This window comes from Megalops cyprinoides, chromosome 17, assembly GCF_013368585.1.
Source record: "Megalops cyprinoides isolate fMegCyp1 chromosome 17, fMegCyp1.pri, whole genome shotgun sequence".
NCBI classification, from domain to species: domain Eukaryota; kingdom Metazoa; phylum Chordata; class Actinopteri; order Elopiformes; family Megalopidae; genus Megalops; species Megalops cyprinoides.
The window spans coordinates 5,101,606-5,122,985 of NC_050599.1; the positions used below are offsets into that span (position 1 = coordinate 5,101,606).

At 43.1% G+C, this 21,380-nt stretch overlaps 2 protein-coding genes across 2 annotated transcripts; one reads left to right on the plus strand and one right to left on the minus strand.

Moving 5' to 3' along the window:
• Nucleotides 1-5,608: 5,608 nt before the first annotated feature.
• On the minus strand, nt 5,609-14,157 carry ppil4 (peptidylprolyl isomerase (cyclophilin)-like 4). Its single transcript, XM_036549844.1, has 13 exons — nt 14,074-14,157; nt 13,646-13,713; nt 13,423-13,487; nt 13,161-13,278; nt 12,851-12,993; nt 11,910-12,006; nt 11,423-11,539; nt 10,667-10,791; nt 10,318-10,384; nt 9,053-9,164; nt 7,641-7,737; nt 7,142-7,277; nt 5,609-6,860 (listed from the first exon to the last, which is right to left on the minus strand). The coding sequence occupies exons 1-13, from the start codon at nt 14,141-14,143 to the stop codon at nt 6,630-6,632; spliced, it is 1,446 nt and encodes a 481-aa protein (XP_036405737.1). The 5' UTR covers nt 14,144-14,157; the 3' UTR covers nt 5,609-6,629.
• A 1,180-nt stretch (nt 14,158-15,337) lies between these two features.
• Nucleotides 15,338-20,578, plus strand: ginm1 (glycoprotein integral membrane 1). Its single transcript, XM_036549926.1, has 8 exons — nt 15,338-15,474; nt 16,194-16,253; nt 16,366-16,465; nt 16,687-16,838; nt 17,099-17,258; nt 18,519-18,739; nt 19,096-19,259; nt 20,001-20,578. Exons 1-8 carry the CDS (start codon nt 15,346-15,348, stop codon nt 20,101-20,103), a joined length of 1,089 nt encoding a protein of 362 aa, XP_036405819.1. The 5' UTR covers nt 15,338-15,345; the 3' UTR covers nt 20,104-20,578.
• The last annotated feature ends 802 nt before the right edge of the window (nt 20,579-21,380 follow it).

Below are 21,380 nucleotides of genomic sequence, written 5' to 3' on the forward strand. Positions count from 1 at the left end.
AAGTCACAGTGTTCATAGACCTCCAAAAGATTTTCCCACAGGCAGGAGGGATGACTACTGTCTGAAAAAGGGAAGGGTTTTTAAACTCAGCCTAGTCCACCTTAGCAGTTTCTCAGTGTCTGGTAAGAATGACATGAACCTCTGAGCTGGTTTAGCAGAATTTCCCTCTCCTGTTTGTATTTTAGTTTTTGCTGTGGAAAACTATGCAATGAGCTAAGGGAAGCGATTAAAATCACACATATATTTTTTCTCTCTCCCTGTTTTATGTAGGCTGTGTAGTATCCTCTATGCACCTCTGTGTGAGGCAATCATTGTGCTGTGCTGTGTAAGGCTGTGTCCCTGGTGAGGGGTTTTCTTTCTTGAGGAGGAAGGTTTGTTCATCTTAGTCATGAATCATAATTTTTACAATCAGTACAAACACAGACAGGAATTCAACTCTAACTGTGCTAACCGCTTGCTGACAGCCATGTTAAACATGTCCTGCTGTGGTACAGGCTTGGTAATGTTGATATTATCCCTGTACTGAACAAGTGCAATCAGCTGTACTGCCCCGCTACCTCTGTGTAATTGCAGTTAGAAGTTAGAAGACCGATGTATTTATCACATGATTTTTCTCTACAATTTAGTCAACAGTGCTATATGCCATGTCATCATTCATAGGCAAAAATGTGTCACCACACAAGGGTTATTCCTTGATTGTGTCATCTGCTTCTTTGTACATGAAGTCATCCAGCCTCCTGTGAACTGTTGCCCATCCAAGCTTTCCCTCTTAGCGTTGTGCTGTTTGTAACCAACTGTCAAATTTACTGAATCAGAACAATCTGCTCCAACCTGCCTTCAGGTCTGGCAGTTCAGCTTAGACTTCTCTGCTCTGTATGAGTGATCTGTCTCTCTCTTCTCAGCTCTTCTCACTCTCTCTCCTCAGCTGGTTTACTTTTTCCATTTCTGAATGTTTCTACTAGCTGACCTGTAGATGCTGGTGCCAATCTGTCAAGGCCTTTCAACTGGAGTGCCCCAAGGCTCTGTAGTCGGCCCCATTCTTTTCTCTATGTACATAATATCCACTGGCTCTGTTATTTCTCCCCATGGATATTCCCATCACTATCACACTGATGACTCTCAGCTGTGTCTTTCCTTTTCTCCTTCCTGACACATGGGTCACATCACGCCTCACAGCCTGCTTTGCTGATGTGGCTGATTCTCTACACCTCTTTAAATATTCCCACACCCTGCCTCTGCTTATCTCCCCCCACCTGCTCCTGGCAGGGACTTGCATTCATTTCAAAACATTGGCTCTCGCTTGTTGGGCGGTGAGGGGAGTGGCTACTGCGTATCTACAATCATCCAGCTGTACATACCAGACAGACCATGTGGCTCCACAGTCTTGTGTTGCCTATCCTGGTTGTTCTCCCTATCTATCCTGGCCCCTTTGTGGTGGAATGACCTTCCCACACTGATCGGGACAGTAGGGTTGCCGACTGAACCAGTGTGCTATTGAAGCCCTTTTACCATAGCCCTCTACAGCACTAACATAATTACCCTGACACCTTTGTTCAAGTGTGGTATTAGTGTTTTCTGTGTATAAATGTAATAATATTTCCTTATTATATTCACTTATGACCCTTATGATACAAGATCTATGATACATATGCGGAACGAACAAATGTAAATAAATATCAAACAACTGAAATACAACACACATTCAATCCATGGGATTTATTACCATCAAATACACTGCTGTGCTGAGTCAATTTAAGGGAATTAAGGGAAAGGGAAAATACTCCGTGGTGAAACACCGGCGTCTGTCTCAGTACCACATGCATGTAGGATCATCTGTCTCAATATGTCTGTCAGAGAGGAAAATAGGACCACTTTCAGTTCCCAAAATGTGACGTGAACTCCATGTAACAGAGGAATTTGGGGGCAGTGAAACCATAACCAAGTATAATAAATGGTATATGACTGACTGAACTTCACATGATCCTCACATGTGACTCTCCTGAGTGGGACAGGGTCTGGAACCGGTTCTAGGCAGCCTGAGAAGAGGACGCTTTGCAGAAGGGCTTCCCGTCCTACCTGCCCACGCCGCTGCACAAAGACACCCAGCGTGTGCCACCGGAGGGAGATCCCAAAACAGTAGTAGAAGTTTCCAAAAACAATGATGCTCCACCGGCACGCCAACTCACTCAGACTTTGTCCCTGAAATGACAAGGGGGAACCCGCCCCCGCCTCCTCCGCTCGGCGGTTTGATATTTAGCTAAGATTAAAATTTGACATATGCAGAATGCCAATCAGAGAACAACAGTGGTTTTAGATTATGTTCCATGTTAGGATTCCCTGTAACTGCCTTTTATGTATCTGTTTTTTTATATGGGGTTGTTGCTGCTTGCATTTGCAAAGTTTCCGTTACTAGTTAATTGTGCAAGCCCCAGCCCACACACTCACTCACTTTCGTACTTCACAGAATACCTGCAGGAAGGATGCGTTCTGAAATATTATTCTGTACAAAAAGTCTGAGTTGGGTTGAGTTGATGTAAAAAGAAAGATTAGCTGTTTAGATTAACATTATCTTTTTCACTGTATTAATCCTTTTCATAAGAGTAGTGTGTTTTTAAGTTATGTTATTAAGTTATCAGTTCTTGATAGTGATTGTACATGCACTGAAAAACATTCACTTTAAACCTTGTTGGTTTTTCCAATAAATTTCTCTCTAAAAATGTATTCTATTGACTTCAAACAATATAAGGTAAATATAATAATCACTGCTGAGGAACCACTGGAAAAGCCTAGTAGTTGATCAAGAAAAGGAAATTATGAACTTCAAAAAACAAATTTTCAAGTAACGAGGAAATGAAATACTCCAGCACATACTTATCTTGGAAGTGTGGTGATATAAAAGTTAAATTAAGGAAAACACCGACAACAGATATGATTACAAGAACACTTCCTGGTTTGTACCTGGTTCCCTGGTTCTAAAACTGTTACTGATCAACAGTTTACAAAGGACTGCTGCCAATGGATCAAACATTAGTGTTACACAATCTCATCAACAGTGGATCAAATCCAGTAATAACCTGTAGAGTTGGCACTGCATGTGGAATTCCTGCATATGCACTACTGGCATGTCTGAATATAGAAACACAGAGCGAATAAGTGTTTGTGTCGGGCTTTTTATCGCTCAGTCTCATATCAGAATTCATATCGCAAATGCAGCAGTCGTAGGACACACGAGGTGTTAACTCCAGTGTCACATACTTGTGTTTCTAGAAAGAAAAACGGATGGAGTTTTAACACACCGGCAAGAACACGAGAAAGTCTCCCGCAGGACAACTTCAGGTAAAGTGACCGAAACAGAACAGCAGACACCTCAACATTAACAACACATCTTAATGGCATTTCAGCACAGGTAGAACTGTTAGCCCTGGAGGCTTTCCACAAGATTTTGGAGTGTTTCTGTGGGAATTTGTGCCCATTCATTCTGTAGAGCATTTATGAGGTCAGGCACTGATGTTGGACGAGAAGGCCTGGCTCTCAGTCTCCGTTCCAGTTCATCCCACAGGTGCTCGATGGGGTTGAGGTCAGGGCTCTGTGCGGGGCAGTCAAGTTCTTCCACACCGAACTCATCAAACCATATCTTTAAAGTCCTTGCTTTGTGCACTGGGGCACAGTCACGTTGGAATAGAAAAGGGCCTTCCCCAAACTGTTGCAAGCATAGCATTGTCCAAAATGTCTTGGTATGCTGAAGCATTAAGATTGCCCTTCACTGGAGATAAGGGGCCTAGCCCAAACTACTTTTGTCCATATTGTGTGTGTGTGTGTGTGTGTGTGTGTGTATATATATATATATATATATATATATATATATATATATAAATCAACTGTTATTTTTTAGGAGTAGACGTGGTCTGTTGAACCAGTACAGTATACTCTTGTATAAATTCATTTACATTCAAATACATTTACTGTTTTGTGTAAGCCGTTAATTTCCCATTATTCGCTGGAAGTCGTTATCGTAGTAAACAAATGTCCTTTGCGGAATCAAAGCAAATTTATCTAAGGTCCAGTACACGCACTACATGTCGTTTCATGTAAATTTGAAAGGTTACAAGTGCCATTGTTTTTAGTGTGAAACCAACATTCTTCTGTGCCACTCTATCTTGCTTATATTCACTGTGCTCCATCGCCACTGTTTATGACATGAATATGAATACTCCATTGTTCACTGCCCATAGGCGTCCATGTTTTCCAAAGACCCCATGCAAAGGGACACTGATATGGGCTATTTACTCTGCCAGACAGTCCTCATGGCGTCTGTTTTTGTCCCTAACACCAGATATGATTGCACATTATTGCACACCTTCAAAAAAAAAAAAAAAAAAGTCCCCTAGACAGAAGAAAAAGAAAAAAAAAACGCAAAAGTACGCAGTACTGCAAATGATATCCAACCGCATGACTGCCTCGTGGACTGTTATTAAAGACAGCCTACACTTCAGACCCCACATCCACTCTTTAGCACTGTCAGGGAGGTAATGCACCAAACCAAACAGAAAACCACTTGGGAAAATCAGGGGTTTGACAGGCACACAAGAGGACAGCACATCTGCGTCCTGTATTGTCAGGTGCACAGATACCTGTACAGAACAGCACTGCCATTCCTGTATATGTAATTTATTTCACCATTTCACTCATTTAAAAAGGAGAACTGCTGCTCTCAGCCATGCTGTTAATCAATAGCCATGTATGCAGCTCCTAGGCCTTTCCTGAACAGGGTGTTTTGAATATGCATTTCATGAATTAAAAAAGAATAACCAATTCTTTTCAATAATGCCTTTGGTTACTGATTCAAAATACAGCAGAGACAGTTAACCATCCAGTCTCTCTAAAATGTCTTTACTCTCAGTCTCACTCAGTGGTTAGACGTGTAGGTGTAAAATTAGGTCTCTTCTCTCGCTCTTTCACCTCAGACAGTCTCTTTTCATGATCAACAATCAAGTGCTTACCATGTCTCCCGCCCACAATGTCACCCCCCCCCCCCCCCCCTCCCCTTCCCCGCGGGCCCAACCCACACACACTTGTCCGTACGTCAAAAAAACAGCACCCTGTCCTATTCTTAGAGTCTGGAAAAGCAACCCCGCTGAGAAAGTAGCAAGGTGTGACAACCGAAAAGGCCAAAGGCCCAGAAAGAGTTCACATCTGTGCCGGAGTCATGTACCGCAAGCTCGGGGGGGAGAAGGATGGGGCTGAGGAGAGCTTTCGTCTTTCGCCATCTGCAGTTCAAAGCCCCACAGAAACTTCACCGTGACAGAAAAGCAGAGAGTAAAATGACACAACTACCAGTAATTCTGCTGCTATCTGCTGGAAACCTTACAGCGAGCCCATTATGTGAGCACTGTGTTCAATTACGTTTTTTTTCCCCCATGGGACTCCTTTCTCTTAACTTCTGCGAGGAAGTACATCTCCCCACTATTTCAACTTTGCCCATTTCACACACGATAAATTACAATGATGGATTATTAATGTCATCGACGCTCAGAGGAAGTGAAAGCATTCACTTGTAGGCGCACTATGTGGTAAGAGAATCTATAAGATAAAAAGCATGTGACCCATTTTTTTTTTTAATAAATAAATCCACAGTTGCACAATATCTTCAAACACTATTAATGCCCCAGGATGTGGTGGGATTCATTTGTGCATCAGGGTTAAAAAATTTACAAATTTTGATTTTTACTTTATTGTACTTAATCTGACTTACAATTTTATTTCCTTACACTCATGGGGCTTTTGTTATCCTCTGTAGTTTGTATTTACATGTATTGTATGTAATGGATGTAATGTATTTGAGTGTAAGTTGTGGAATCTGGCCTTTCTTGTGTCCTTGAGCTGGCCCGTGTCTCGACTCACAGGATCAGATCACTTCAGAAAAACAACTTTCAAACTCGCACAAGGAAGACAAACAAAAACATTGCAACAATTCCAGAAGGGGGTGTAACAGGTTAAAAAAATAAATAAATAAAAGAAACAAGATCACAGGAGAAAAGAGGTCATGTTCTCTGATAAAGAGAGGGGAAAGTCATGAGAAAAACAAAAGCTGAACAAATCCACTCAAATCCTGAGGGTGCCGGGCATAATATTCAGTCTGAAGTTAAAGAGGAGTAAAATAGAGCTTTACAAATGCCTTGGAAACGATCCAATTACTTAAACACGAATGATAACTATCACTTCCTTTTATTCAAAATTGACATCTTTCAGTCCTTACAGATACAACATGCAGCGCTTGATAAAAATGGTGAAAAACCTGCACATATAAATTTGAGCTTGAAACAAATGTGACTTGATCACACGCTGAATGTGTATGGGGCCGCATGAGTCTACATGCTGAACTGCCCTGTGAGAGATCATCCAAGGCTGCGGGTGTGGGGGTAGGACGAAGAAGCCCTCTTCTCATGGGGGTGGGGAAAAGAAAACCCCTCCCCATGGGGGTGGAGCTAGGGAAACCTCCCTGTGGGGGGTAGGATGAAAGAGCCCTCTTCTCATGGGGGTGGGGAAAAGGAAGCCCCTCCCCATGAGGGTGGGGGCTGGGACGAGGGAGGCCCCCTCCCTCTCTGGAGTGGGCCCGAGGGCCCCGCTCCTCACCGGAGCCTGCTGCGCTCCTTGTCCCTGGCCTTCCTGGGACTGGCGCTACGCTCCCGCCGGCCACGGTCCCGCTCCCTGCTCCCCTGACGGTGTCTGTCCCGGGACCGGCTGCGTTTGCGGTGCCCGTCCCGCCCCCTGTCCCGGGACCGGGACCGAGAGCGTGATCTCGACCGCGAGCGGGAATGCCGCCGGCCGGCCCTCCTGTCCCGCCTGCCCTCCTCGCTGTCCTGTGGGAAAGCGCACAGGGTTAGCGCCAGACACGGACCGCACACGCACACGCACACACGCTCTCAAGGTGTTTCGAAATGCGTTACTTTCTGACAGGCCCTGAAGCTTCCGCTCAGGCTGTGAGGATGGCCGGTCATGATTCCAGCTCTGCGTGAGTCACGGGCGTGGCTTCCCGCTCACAACTCACAATGAGCAGATATTGCATAACCGCAAACAACCCCCCCCCCTCCCCCCCGGAGCCTCCAGGGCCAATGTGCGGAACGCGGCCGACATTCGAAACCTTGGATTTCTTTGACTTCCTGGTGTCCTCGTCGTCAGAATAATGCCGCTTCTTTTCTTTGTGCTTTTTCCCAGAATGCCGATGGTAAGCGCTGTCTTCCTCTTCCCTTTCGTCTAAAAGGAGGTCGTATTTCGAGCTGTGGGGGGGGATGTTAAGGCCAAAGCAAACTGCTGCGAGGTGTATTAACATAAGCAAACTGTGCCACACCATGATTTGGGGAAGTGTAATGCATTTTGTTCCTGGATGGTGGGGTGCCTGAACATTTTAAAATAAATAAACTATTTACATGCTCCTGCAGTACCTTGTGTGCTTTTGTACTTTGTAAAGGAAATAATAAACGCTCTTGGCAAACTGAAGCTGCAGCCTTACTTCCTGAAAGCCACATCCACCACCCACGAGAAGTACCGACCTGAATAACGATTCATACACTACCGTCTTCCAAAAGATAAAACTACGGCTGCATCCACAGCGTGTACCTTTGAGCAAGTAGGAAGGATACTCCTGTCTGGGTTTTACTTTGTCTTTAAGAGCCAGTTTGGATCGGTTGTCCACGTCTTTCTCATAGGCCTTGAAGTCGTCCTTGGTGTACTTCCCACCTAAAAAAAAAATAACAGCATTCACAACAGGGATAAACAACACTTATCCTTGATAGAACAGTTTGCTGACTGGATACATTAAACACTTATCACAGGAGCAGTAAGAATGACAGTCGCAGCAGTTACAGCTACAGTTAATATGCATCCAGTTGTAAAGAGGTGCTAAAATAATAAAACAAATGAACACAAAGCCTGGCAATGATCCTGAAGAGGAACAGTTTTTAATCCTACTGAGGTGAACCTAAAGCCTAACAGTCATCGAGACAGCAACATTATCTTCAATCACAGCATTTTTAGGGTAGCATACAAATAGCATCACATCACCAAACTTGCACTGACTGATAACAGTTACGACGACTACGGTGACACGGTGCATGAGAGACAGCGAATACATATCAAATTTCACTTAAGAATGTGTGTCACCGGCTGGACAGATGTACATTCTGGGAATAAAACTGAAGTCATTGTTTGGATGTCAGTGTCCAAAAGAGAACTTACACAACCTCCAGGGCTCCCAGCTAGTGAGCATAAACCCGCCAGTTTTCAGAGCTTAAAACCTTAAAACCACCAAACCTAGACTCAAAAATGTTTCTCACCATGTACACAGATGCGCATTTGGATATTTCTTGCACTGCTGAGATTTCTTTAAATGTTTATACAGTACCAGTCAAAAGTTTGGACATACCTACTCATAGAAGGGTTTTTCTAATTTTTATTTTTTTCCACATTTTAGAATAATAGTAAAGACAATAAAACTATGAAATAACACAATTATGCAGTGACCAAAAGTGTCAAACAAAGTGTAGATTCTTCAAAATACCCAAAAAATAAATTAAAAAAAAAAAAAAAAAAAAAATTGGAAATCTATAAATAGTGATGTTGATGCCTCAGAAATAAATTTCAAGCATTTAAGCATAAGTCTTTAGATCAAAATGTCTTTGAATGCATGTTTGCCATTATCTTAATCAGGTCTGTCCAAACTTTTGACTGGTACTGTAGGTTGAAAATTGTGGAGGCACAGGTTAAGTAGACAGCACCGTGTGGCATGAAAAGGTGAGCTCCGTGACCCCAGAGCTCTGGGCTGGTGGTGAACATACCGCAGCAGCGCCTGCAGACCTCGTTAAACTGAGCTCTGAGGTGTGAAGCCATCTTTAAGATAAAATGAGATCTAGGAGATAACTGTTGCATGTATGGTATTGCCAGCGAAACCAACTTTTCAGTGACACGGCAGAACGGTTTTCAGGTACGTAATTCCTAGTAATTCACTGAGGGAAAAGTTGTGAAAGTTGTGAAAACAAGGCTATGAAGAGTGTACCTTTTCCCTTCCATTTGATCTTGGCCACAGACTGACTGAAGTCCACATGAATCCTTCGGTCATCGATCAGTACATTGTCCATTTTGAAATAGGCCTTTTCACAGTCCTCCTCCTGTTTAAAATGCAAAAAAATGCTGAGAGTGGGCAGACAATTTAAAGTAAGGTGTTTTTAGGAAGGGTGTTCAGATCACAAAGTGCATTATTAGACTTATTTGGCATAAAAAGTGATCATTCCCTCTTTTCTTCTTGACATTATTTTAGTGTCATTTGGGGAAATTACCTGAAGGTATGGGATTAATCTACAATCACATTCATTTGTTCAAACATACCCTTAAATCTACAGCCGATGAAATTCATGCAAAAAGCAAAGACCCAGTTCAACAGGTGCTTCCAGCAGTGACTTGTAACAACTGTATCACTGCTGCCTTCTGCTGGTTATAATGGCTTACTACATGGATGCAGTCTGAGAAATAATTCATTTGCCAGAGAGAAATTGTATTCAGTTTTCTATCAGTTTTTATACTTACAAGGCAATGTTAAACGTAGAGAATTTTACATTAGTCAAATGGATCACTTTGCCAAGACAAACAGAATCATTGTGTTTTTTTCTTCAGCAAGCAATCTGGGGATGTCTCAAACATGGGGATGCTGTGGGAGGCTTTTGGCTTTATGTCCTGCTCGTGTTGCTGCTTCCTTCAGAGCTGGTAAAATAGTTATGTTTCACTAACAAATGTAAGACCAAGCTCCCATTGTGACCAAGCTCAAATGGCCTCATGTACTGAAATGTCTAATCCCTTCCTCCAGAGAAAATAAAATGTATTGAGCTGGTACACAATGATCTACTCATTAAATTTAGCATAAGAAAATGTGTCAAGGTCTGAAGACTTGACAAGAAAAAAAACTACATGTGAATTCCACAAACATTTCCATTAAGTTTTGGTTTTGAGCTACAGTTAATCTTTTGGAGATTCTTTCACCAAAAAATATTTTTGAAGATTGAGCAAAAATCAACTTAAATCATCACAAACAGTCTTCTCAAATCTGGAACTCATGCTTCTTCAGCCTGAGTTGAAAAATCTATGTAGACAATATTTGAGTTAAACTATCACTTTTGTGCTGCTTGCAGAAATAAAAGGCTTGCTTTCCACACAAGCACTAAGCTGTTGCATTGCATATGCAGTGTTAACTTTCTCCAGTCTTTAGCATGATATCACATAAAGCAAAGTCTCAGAGTCACAGGGTCTGTGGGGGAAACCCAGCCGCACCTTTTCAAATTCAATGAAGGCGTAACAGAGGGATTCTCCAGTTTTCCAGTCTCTGATGATCTCACAGCTGTAAACAGACCACAAAAAACATTTCCAAAATGTGAGACACTTCCTGTCTCAAAGCTATTACGTAAAGGACAATCCTTTCTTTCACATACCACTGTCATTTGTATTGTTGTAAATCACAAAACCTTCCCTGTTAACTTTCCCTGCAATGATGACATATACGTGGTATAAGATAATCGGAAGAGGAGACTTTTCACTCTCCAGGGGACAGCTGTCGGTTCCCTTATTCTGTCACCCCTGCGGACAGAGTCTGCCCTCCAGCTGACAGGCAGGCCCCTCGCACCTCTTGATGGGGCCGAACCGAGAGAAGATGACCTCCAGGTCCTCGTCTGTGGTCACTGGATTCAGCTTACACACGAAGAGCACGTTCTCCGGAGGTTTCACATCCGCGTCAGGCAGGTCACCCACCTGGAACAGACGTCACACGCACGGGTGCTTCACTCTTCAGAACGCTGTCAGGTCATTTTCACTACAAATACATACCAGCATTGCAGCCTTGCTAGTACCACATATCAGCTGTAAACACTGCTATATTACGATCACTCTTCTGTTCGAAATCCCTCAAAAGACTCAAACCTCTTTGTAACTATGACATGCATCTGAACCATGTCTACCATTAAGATTCACTTTTCCTATATATTGCCTCCATTAGCGACACAGTACTGAACTGTAAGTCATCATTTACATTTATTCATTTGGCAGACACTTTTATCCAAAGCAACTTACAAATGAGGCAGAGTACAACATCATTACATTACATTATTGGCATTTAGCAGGCACTCTTATCCAGAGCAACTTACACATACAGTTTTACATGTTATCCATTTATACAGCTGGGTATTTACTGAGACAATTCTGGCTTAAGTACCTTGCCCAAGGACACAGCAGCAGTGCCCCGGACGGGAATCGAACCAGCAACCTTTCAGTTACAAGCCCTGCTCCTTACCACTGTGCTGCACCAGTAACCTTTTTGGCTACTCCCATCACAATCACACGCTCACACACTTCAGCGTCTCTCCCGCTGACAGCACGCCCTCACCATCTCCAGCAGAATGGCCTGAGTCTTCGCCTCCTTCTCCTTCAGCAGCTCGTCTATCTCCGCCTCGTCCTTCCCCTGCGAGTCGTCTATGTCCTCGTCTGCTCCGATCCGGCCACTCTGATCAGCACAGGCAGCACAGTCAGCATTAGACAATGCTTACTGAGGAAGAATGAACATTTGAGGTAACCGCACTACCACATACTTGTATCTGATATCTGTTTTTTTAAACATAAGATTTAATACAACAGCATTGTCAACATTGTCTTGTTTAGATTGTGCAAACTATGCATCATTCATGAATGACAGCTCTCTGTGATCATTTTGATTTCATCATGCTTGCTGTCTCCTTGACCCTTGTTATTGGGTTCACATACTGAGGTGCAGATCACTTTAACCCCAACCCCACGTTTATGAACGTTCCGAAACACTGAGCAGCTCCTGTGGAAATGAAGGTACCCGTCGAGGCGGATGGGGCGGGGTCACTCACATCCAGCTGTTCTTTGGTTGGCTCAGGGGAACGGTCCGGGACAGGCAGATCAGCTGGGTCATCGAAGGGGTCATCCAGGATCACAGTGTGGTTAATTCTATGGAGGCACACAACTTTCTCATGTTCTTACTGCACACAGTACAGAGAACCAGCAGCAGGAAACACTGCAACCTCAAAGGGATGTCACATGCAGTGCAGGGGTGGAACGACAAGGAATCAAACGTCTCCATCAAGACAACACCACACCATAACACATATGTAACGGATGTGATAGAGGTCCGCGACTCCAAGAACGCTCCAGAACCCTGTCCTCATCACCCAACTTAATTATCATGACTAACGTAGTCACCAGTAGAGCTCCAGGCAATAGCTCCATAGGCAACACCACCAGCTAACCAAGTCTTACAGTGTGACATCACTGCTGAAACCGCTCCGATACCTGCTACCCGCTACCCTACTGGCTTTATGTGGGACTCACACAAGCTACTAATTTTAGTTACACTCAGCTCCCTTTGACCTCCTCTTTCCCCACAGCAACCTCTGGTGGTCAAGCTGAGATTGAGTTAGTTATCGTAGTCGGTTATATGAAGTGAGGTCCACATCTCTGCCAGTGAGCTCCGAATCCCTGTTTTCCTCACGCAACAAAATTCTAATGGCCAATGTCACTACCAGTAGAGCTTAAGGCAATTTGCCCCTAGCTCTATAGGCAACACTAGCTAACCATGTCTCCTTGAGTGATGTCACTGCTGAAACTGCTCTGTGACCTGTTTACTAGTTCTACACTGGACTGGACTGCTACATGTAGACAAGCATAGGATCCCATCAAAGGTGGAGGCAGTGGAAATGTGATGTCATTCTCTACAGCTACATGCAAGACGGTTTAGGGCAGAATAAACAATGCCTCTCCCACTTAGTGCTTTCACCGTGGATCTCTGTCTCACCTGATGTCCTGGTAAGGTACGAAATCCTTATCCACGAAAGTCTCGTTGATTTTAGCCAAGACGTCCATTCCCTCAGTCACCTCTCCAAACACGGTGTGAACCCCATCCAGGTAGTCCAGGTTCTCTCCTGTGGTGATCAGGAACTGGCCAGCAAAAGAGGGAAAGTACTAATAAATTTACTGCTCTGGTGTCTATCTACAAAGCCAACAGATAACTACACTCCTGTTTACCAGGGATTCTCTGCATTTCAATATGGCAGAACCACATCACAATTGCACACATGATATGATAAGTATTTTCGGTCTACAACCTGAGATCCATGTTGGTCACTGCCATTGTTCACCATGGAGACCGTCCCTTTCTTCTTATGTTTGATCCGGGGTACTTTCTCAGCGTCAAAAAAACGGGCCTGATCTCCATAGAGTTTGCTGGAGAGGAGACAAGAAGATCTACTCATTGCCATTATTGTTGCTATTGTGGAAACGGTTAAGATGAAACTTTGAATGAAATGAAATTTAAACGTGAAACATCAAAATGGCATGGATGCAATAACGAAGCGAAACAATACGCACCAGAACACAGACTCGCCGCCCCGGCCTGTCCCTGTAGGGTCTCCAGTTTGTATGATAAAGTCTCTCTAGGAGAACAACAGCGCAACAGCTCAAACGCCAAGCCCATCTCTGCTAAACACTACAGACTATTCGAAGTCCGTAATATACATACGCATATGTACATGTGCAATGCCAGGTTATGTGCGTCACTCACGTTTTGTTAAGAGTGAAAACTTGACCTTACCTGAACATTGTGAACGAGGCAGTAGTTATAAAATTTGATTTTACATAACTTCAGAAAGTTCAGGGAAGCTGCGCAAAAAGAAAAACAAACAAATACGGTTCACATCAATACACAATCAACACATTAACAGCTTACCAAGGTAGAATACATTTTATCCTTATCATTTAGTAGACGCTCTTATCCAGAGCTAGAATAGCTAGCTACACACATACACATGGTAGAAGCGTAGATGGCTGCGTAAAAATAATTCTCAATATATCACAACGACACTCCATTCTCTCCAGCTGTACGTGCTCACGATACTTCCATTCAAGTCAAATTTAAATGTTTCTGATGACTTCTCAGCTAGCTATTGACCTAGACATTATTGCGTCTGTGAAAAGGAGACTGGCGATCTTTAAAGCAAAAATAAGACATTGTTATCTCACTTTTCGGCCTTTCTTCTGTGTATAAATCAATTACGATATCCCCTAATGTTGTTTCCAACAGCACTGCCATTCTTGCCTGCACGCCAAATGGCCGAACTTAAATATGACGTCACAGTCGGGCGACATACTGGTGACGTATGGGATGAGCAGAGTGTGTGTGTGTGTGTGTGTGTGTGCGTGTGCGTGTGCGTGTGTGTGTGTGTGTGTGTGTGTGTGTGTGCGCGTGTGTGTTGACAGTAACAGTTAACATGCTCAGCGTAAAACTGTTTGCATTTGAAATAGTATGCAACGAAAATGATAGGTGTCTCATTTTTGATTGCAGTAGATTAGAGGTATATGTGGTAGTTGTAAATGTAATGCAATTGCAACGCTGGGTAGTGTTAGGAGATTATGTTCACTAACATATTATAAAATGTTTATTGGTTGCATGTTTGGTGTTGACAGTGGGTGTGTTTCATTTCATATACATACAGAACAGATGCATATACATACAGAACATTGTGCCGAATCAGCCGCACCAAGACTGCGGGAAGTCTGCACTTTTGAACTTTGAAAGAATGCACCGATTCATCTACTTTGGAAGCTGTTGAGATGCATAGAGTCGTGCAGTTTGTGCTAGAAGAGTTACTGCTCAGTAATTATACGATGGAACAAACAAAACACTTTATTCTCAACTAAAAAGGCGGTAACACGACATACACCCATTTTTTCCAAATATTTAAACAATTACAAATTACAAGTACGTAATTTACACATGGTGTTAATATACAAATTCTATATTTTGTGCACAATTTACATACATGTACATAGTTTTTGCATCCATTATACCGTTAGATAATCGTAGCCTTGTTACTCCAAAATATTGTATAAAGTGACAACATTTTGCAAATGGCGAGTGAGGACTGAGTCTACGTTTATTTTCAGACGCTACTGCTGGCGGTGAAAAAAGCTAGCTACTGAGCTTGTGTGAGCTTAGTGTTGTCATATCAGAGAGTCCAGAATTTCACAACTGCTCATATCCGAGTGCTCCATCTATGGGAATTTGCGCTGCATTTACGGGAAAAGTTGTTGAGCGACTACGGCGTGCATTAACCTCTCAGCGCAAGGGTCCAGCAGCTTTCTGCATATGTCAACCGATCTACGATCAGCGTGCCCGACTCAAATCGTTTCCTAGAAAGTATGTACATTTTTAAATTCAGATCCAGGATCAGCTATTAGCGGCAGAAAGCGTCCTGCGTCCTGCAAATAGACCCGTTTCCTTTAATACCCAGAATGCTTCACTTCCGGGATGTAAACAGTTCGCAGGCAAAGATGGCTATCTTACGGACGTCGCCGTTTGTCCTGTTTTTACTGTTTGTTTGGTTTATTTTGACTGACGCGACCACACGACAACTGGACAAGGTGAAAAACTGCTGTAACATTTATTATAGCGTACCGGCTCACTTTATTAAAAACGTTTTGTAATTTATTTTTCTGGCTGTGAGTAGCAGCTTCCCAGCTAGCTAAGCCAGCTAGCTAAGTAGGAGACAAGTGGTGCATTAAGGGAATGTAGTGTGGCCAGCTACTTTCCAGGATTGCACAGTTTCAAAAGGCTAATATGTTTAATGTCGTTACTTACGTAATATAACTATTAATAACTGAATTTGTCTCAGATTTAATCAATGCCCTCATTTAAAACGTTTTTTTTTGTTTAATTTTATCTCATAGATAACGAACGCCAGCTAGTTGGCTTGCTAGATTAGCTCGAGTTAGCTGGCTGCATAGGGACAGGCCGGACGAATTTAATAAAATTGAAATAGTGAACGTGTAACATTTAAGTTGTGTCACTGTAACGTGTTACTTTGGCATACTGGAAACTGGGCAACCCTAGAAATCCCCAGGAAAATTGAGGCACTGATTGAGACACTAGCGCAACTAGTTAGTTATCCTGCTAAATTAGATCGAGTTTGAAAGCTTTATGTGGACATGCTGAGTGAATGAAGTTGAAAATACCAATGCGTAGCATTACCCTGCATATTATCATAATGTGTTTCTTAGAGGTAGTGCATTTCCCTGCCAATCCTTCTCATTTCTTAAATGATACCTTCCTCTGGTCATTGTCATGTTATTGGTTTTTATAGGAGAGAATCCTCATCAACGTAACGGCAGTCGGTGACACACAAGAGACACACAATCTTCAGGTATGACGAGATCTTGTTCTGGTCCATGATTAGCAATAGCTTGGAGAATGCCAATGAGTGGTTGGAATTTTGAAGTCCTAAACGTTAAAGTTACCCTTTATCCTTTTTTCAGATTAATTTTAACATCTCAGTGGTTGGAGAGCAGTTCTTTGTTAATGATATCCCCGTGAAGTTGTCGGGAGTAACGAGATTAACCTGCCAAGCCTTGCTTTGTGAGTATCTGTAAATTATACTGCAGTATGTTTAATCTCATCCGGTTTTAAAAGTAGCCCTATCAGTTGAAATCAATCATGTTCTAATAATAACTTTCATATGGGGTTACCATTGCTGTGTGTGTGAGGGATTCAGTTTCTTGTAGTAAGTCTTGGACCAGTTTGCTACCGTGAGCTTTGTGAATACTGTAAGCTGAAGGCTTTGTTCTCCCCGGTTTCAGTGGATGGCAGCAGTGGAAGCACCGGGTCTGGACCTGGTGCCTTCGTGAGCACTGTGACCCGGGTTCTGGTGCGCCAGTGGCCCCTGGAGAGCGATCCGGTGGTGGAGCTGCTTGTGTTTAATGAGGAGGTCATCGAGGTGGAGGGGAGGAAGGTAAACCAGTATCCACAGTGTGTACAAGAAGGGTCAAGAAAAGGACTGACACTGGTGTTGCCTAATTGTAATATGGTCTATTTTCTTGTGTGTCTGAATTTACATTGAAGTTAACTGCAGTGAATATGAAGTAAGAGGCCATTCAAGTTCTAAGAGGAAGTGAAGTGCAAAGATGATGACACATTTGCCCTGTGTTTGGTGAATGAGAAGATCGGGGTGTGTGTGTAACTGCCTTTTCCCATACGTCTGCCTCATTTCAGGTCCAGCAGCCAGACATGTATGAAGTCAATGTATTGATGAACCAAAATTTCCAGAAGCTCAGACAGTCCACGTACTCCTACCCCATTTCGGAGAGCATGCTCTTCAGTATCCCCAGAGAAAATGATGTGGTTGTCACAGACCCCAACCTACCAAGAAGAGGTACAGTTCACAGAATCTGTTCACTATACAGAACTGCTCAGATTCTCAGGAAGTCTGTAGTCCATGTTTTATGTGGGATTGTTTATGGAATTCTCTGTAAGGGCTGAGACAATGTACCCAATTGTTAAAATGTGCTTATCAATATTTTACATCTTCCCACATTCCTTTTTACCCTTTCAGTGCATACAGTTTAATTGCAAGTTTCATTGATCCATTGTTATGCATCCTGGACTCTCACAGACCAGGCATGTGCAAGTATTACTTAAGAACTCAAGACGGCAGATAAGGATGTGAGTGTTATGCAGCCGTGACTGCTTCAGCTGAATGGGACTCTGGGGCTGTGTGGAAAAATAAGAAAGCAGATTCATTTTTTGAGTGGGCTTTAAGCATTCATGGCATTGCAGAAATGAGTCAGCCCCCAAGCTGGTGACAGTAGATATAAAATCACTGTTTATTCCTCAGTCACCTCTCAGCAAATGAGAGGATCTGTTCATGTAATGGAAAGGCAGTGCGGGCTGTTGCTCACTTGGGGCCTGTGTTTTTAAGTAGTATGATTACATTTGTTCCAAGTATTGTATCTTCGACTTCTTCCCACTGTTTCTAATTTGTCTTAGTTTTAGATCAGCATAAGTTAAGTTGTGCTTGATGATGTGATGCTTGAACGGTGTTGTGCATGCACTCACTGGTCTGGGAGTGTTGTTAACTAGGTCTGGCGCTGTTGCTCATGCAAGCTGGGTGGATACAGTTCTGTTTTCTTGCATTGGAAGTTGCTTTGGATGACAGCATTTGGTAAATGCATGTAGTGTAAGGTAAAAGCCAAAGGGTATTCAGAAAGCCATGGGAGACTGTCAGCAGACTATTTTTGTGGTGTTTTCTTAATGCTTTTTCCCTCTTTTTTTGATATCATCAATACTCCTACATAAAGCTTGCTTCTTTGTAGCATCTCCTGTACTCTCACATGAATACTGAGTGGGTGGACATGTTGAGGGGACAATGGCTGATGAAATCTACCCTACCCTGATGGAATGAAGTCAGTTGTGTTCTGCCTCTAGGGACTCCTGGTCATTGTCGGCAAATCCCATAGCTCAAACTTGAAAGTAAACCTTGGTCCGGGCTGTAGGGTGACTTAACTCACCGAGCTACTCAAGAGCCCATCAAACTGAAGTCCTGTCTAAAAGCCAAGGATGTGGACACGCTTCTTTTCCTGATTTTTAATAAAGTGCAGTAATACTGTCTTGTTCACCTTTTGTTTTCCTTTAGTGGAGGACCAAGACATCTTGCACACTACCAGTCACTACCCCTTAAAACAAGCAGAGACCACTCAGGAGGAGACGGCTGCCCCCGGGAAGCTGCCAGAGACCCCCCTGCGCATGGACCCCGCCCCCATGTACGAGGAGGACACCACAGCCGAGGAGGAGGGGCTTCCAGACAAACTGCTCCCCGAGACACCGCTCAGATCAGAGTCCATTTCCTCTTACAACGTGAGCAGGGTTGCTGGTCTGACGAATCGGAGCCAGTCTTCAGTGTTGTATTGTTTTAACCCTTTCGCACGTAACTTATCTTTTATGCTATGTAGCGCACATGTTACGTTACATGGTTCATGGTGTTTTCGTTAGCGTTATGAAGCTTCTCATAGTTTTCAGTTAGCATTTACTATATTTTTAAAGTTGAGTCGCTGATTTCTCAAAGCTAAAATTAGCTAGAATTTTTCCAATCTAGCGTTCTAATCGCACCGGTTTCAGCATACGCGCTAAATGGCTAATCACACCGGTGTGGCCGTACGCGCGAAAGGGTTAATTCCTAGAATGCATTGTGAACTCTTGACTGCCCCCTGCAGGCCATGTGTCAGTGGGTAGAGGAGCTGAGGGAACGTCTGAGACGCTTCTGGACCGAATCCCTGCCCCTCTTCTTCCTGATCATGTGGGTAGTGGTGGTGGGGGTCGTGGGGTCAGCGGTCATCGTCAAGATCCTGGACGTGTTCTTCCCATCCTGCGAGCACAAGTAAGTACTTCAATGATTGTGACCTGGTCCTCCGTGCTGGCAGTGACACGGACAGTAACCCGTGCACCTTCAGCTTATGTGTTATTTTCTATGTTTGTTCTCGTGCTCAGAGTCAGTATGGTTATGACTGCTGTAAGCTGTTGACATGAGAGCATCCAGATCCAAGACCAGTTCATAACGGCTAAATGAATTTACGCCTTTGGTACAGTTGCTCCTCCTCTCTGAATTTGATTACCCTGAGAAAGGCCATGCCACCCTGCTATTCTTTCCTGCCTGACGGATGCAAGATATGCAGGGTTGGGCTTGGCTAGTACTTGGATGGGGGACCTCACAGGAAAATTAGGTTGCCGCCGAAAGTGGTATTGGTTGGTCAGGATGCTCCAGTGCAGTTATAGGGACACTGTGCTGTAGGAGATGCCATACTTTGGATGAGATTTTAAACTGGCATCCTGATTTTCTGTGGTCAATAAAGATCCCATGACACTTTTTACAAAGAGCAGGGGGTTTCCAGGTGTCCTGGCCAAATTCTCAGCCAGGCTCTTTCAATCTGGCCATACAAATAATCCTACTGCTGAACTGATGATGAAATCCCCTCCCCTAGGCCGTTGCCAAAGAAAATTGGCTCTCACTTGTGAATTATATCACCTTGTGGAATAAACAACAATTTAAAAAGTTGATAAAATTGTAATTTGCCTTTGAAGCAAACAGGTGGGTGACTGGGTGTTTGTTTTTTTTCCCCAGGGGAATCCTCACTCTAAACCCTGTGACTCTGATGCCAGAAGACGAGAAACATTCTCTGCTGGAGAACATGGAGACACAGCCACAGGAAGAGAAGCAGCCCTGAACAAAGGTCCTGGGATGGATCGGACAGACACAACCGTGGGGCCAGAGGCATTTGTGTGGTCAGGGAAACCAATTATCTTTTCCTAAGTGTAGCACTTTCATACATAAATATATAGTGATGATGCCTTTATTTCTTTAATTGAAAAAAAAGGATAACCCACCACAGAACATATGAGAATCTAAAAAATTTTAAATGGACGGGGGTAAGCTTTGTGAAAAGGATTCTGACTGTATTTTTGTGTATTAAATGGTTCTGTCACTTCACTGTGGCTCCATGACTGTAGTTTGTATAGTTAAGCCCAATTATAGATGTTATTTTCTTTAAGATGACATGTCTTTTGTTTTTGTATTGGTTGACCTTGAGCAAAGTGAACTTGTACAGAGCATTCTTTCAGAGAGTTCAACACTGAAGAGCTCGAGTTCTCTTTGCTTAAGTTAAAATATACTTAAGAATTGCTTAAAACAATTCAGATTTCACCTCTAAGGTGTGACACTTAAAAACTTTAAAAAAAAGTATAAGATGAAAAAGAGCATGCCTGACACAAAGGAAAGGCAGTAATGGTAACAATGCAAATGTACATTGAACACAAGCTGTCATTTAGCTGAATGTTGTATTTTTACGTCTGAAAGCATTACTTACTTAGAAACTTACTTTGTCAGTAAAATTGACTGGACACCCTTTGGTCCTTGCACTTACATTAAAAAACGGGCAGTTAATTCCATTACATAAGACTGGAACAGTGCTGAAAACAGGTGTGAGACACCTCCCATTTTAAGTAACTGGGGAAAGCGCTCACCACTGCCCCCTATGAGATTTTGTGTTTGTTAAATGTATTTTTTCCTCCCCTTTTATGGTCAGATGTAGCTGTTAGGTTAAAAGAGTTGCTTGGGAATGTGATTCATGACACTTAATGCTTATTGTTTCGTGTTGATGTTAAAAATCATTCGATAAGTCGCTCTTTTGCACGGTAGCAGCATCAGTCATACAGGGAACCATTGCCTGCAGGGTAAAGGCACACAGCGGGTGGGGTTTGTGTCACAGGTAACTGAACCAGGTTGGGTTGGATGCCCTCATAACATTGGGCCCTTAACGGTGCTTCTGTCGTGCCTTCTCGGTTTTCCAATCTCCAGGCTTTGTCGTTTGCAGTGCTTGAAGCATGGAAGCATGACTGTGTGCTAAATTTTTATTTTTCCAAGTTTTATTTCAAAACTTTCCACTCTCTCATTATTTCATGCTGAAATCCTATTCGACAAATAAAAAAAAAAAAGTTTCTGTAA

What these genes read in the sequence shown, in the direction of transcription:
- ppil4 (XM_036549844.1), bottom strand. Translation starts at nt 14,143, where the DNA reads ATGGCAGTGCTGTTGGAAACAACATTAGGGGATATCGTAATTGATTTA. An exon ending in CACAGAAGAAAGGCCGAAAA is followed by an intron (nt 13,714 to 14,073) that starts GTGAGATAACAA and finishes CTTTTTGCGCAG; the next exon opens with CTTCCCTGAACTTTCTGAAG. An exon ending in CAACCAAAGAACAGCTGGAT is followed by an intron (nt 11,540 to 11,909) that starts GTGAGTGACCCC and finishes TGTGCTGATCAG; the next exon opens with AGTGGCCGGATCGGAGCAGA.
- ginm1 (XM_036549926.1), top strand. Translation starts at nt 15,346, where the DNA reads ATGCTTCACTTCCGGGATGTAAACAGTTCGCAGGCAAAGATGGCTATC. An exon ending in AACCTGCCAAGCCTTGCTTT is followed by an intron (nt 16,466 to 16,686) that starts GTGAGTATCTGT and finishes CCCCGGTTTCAG; the next exon opens with TGGATGGCAGCAGTGGAAGC. An exon ending in TCGAGGTGGAGGGGAGGAAG is followed by an intron (nt 16,839 to 17,098) that starts GTAAACCAGTAT and finishes GCCTCATTTCAG; the next exon opens with GTCCAGCAGCCAGACATGTA.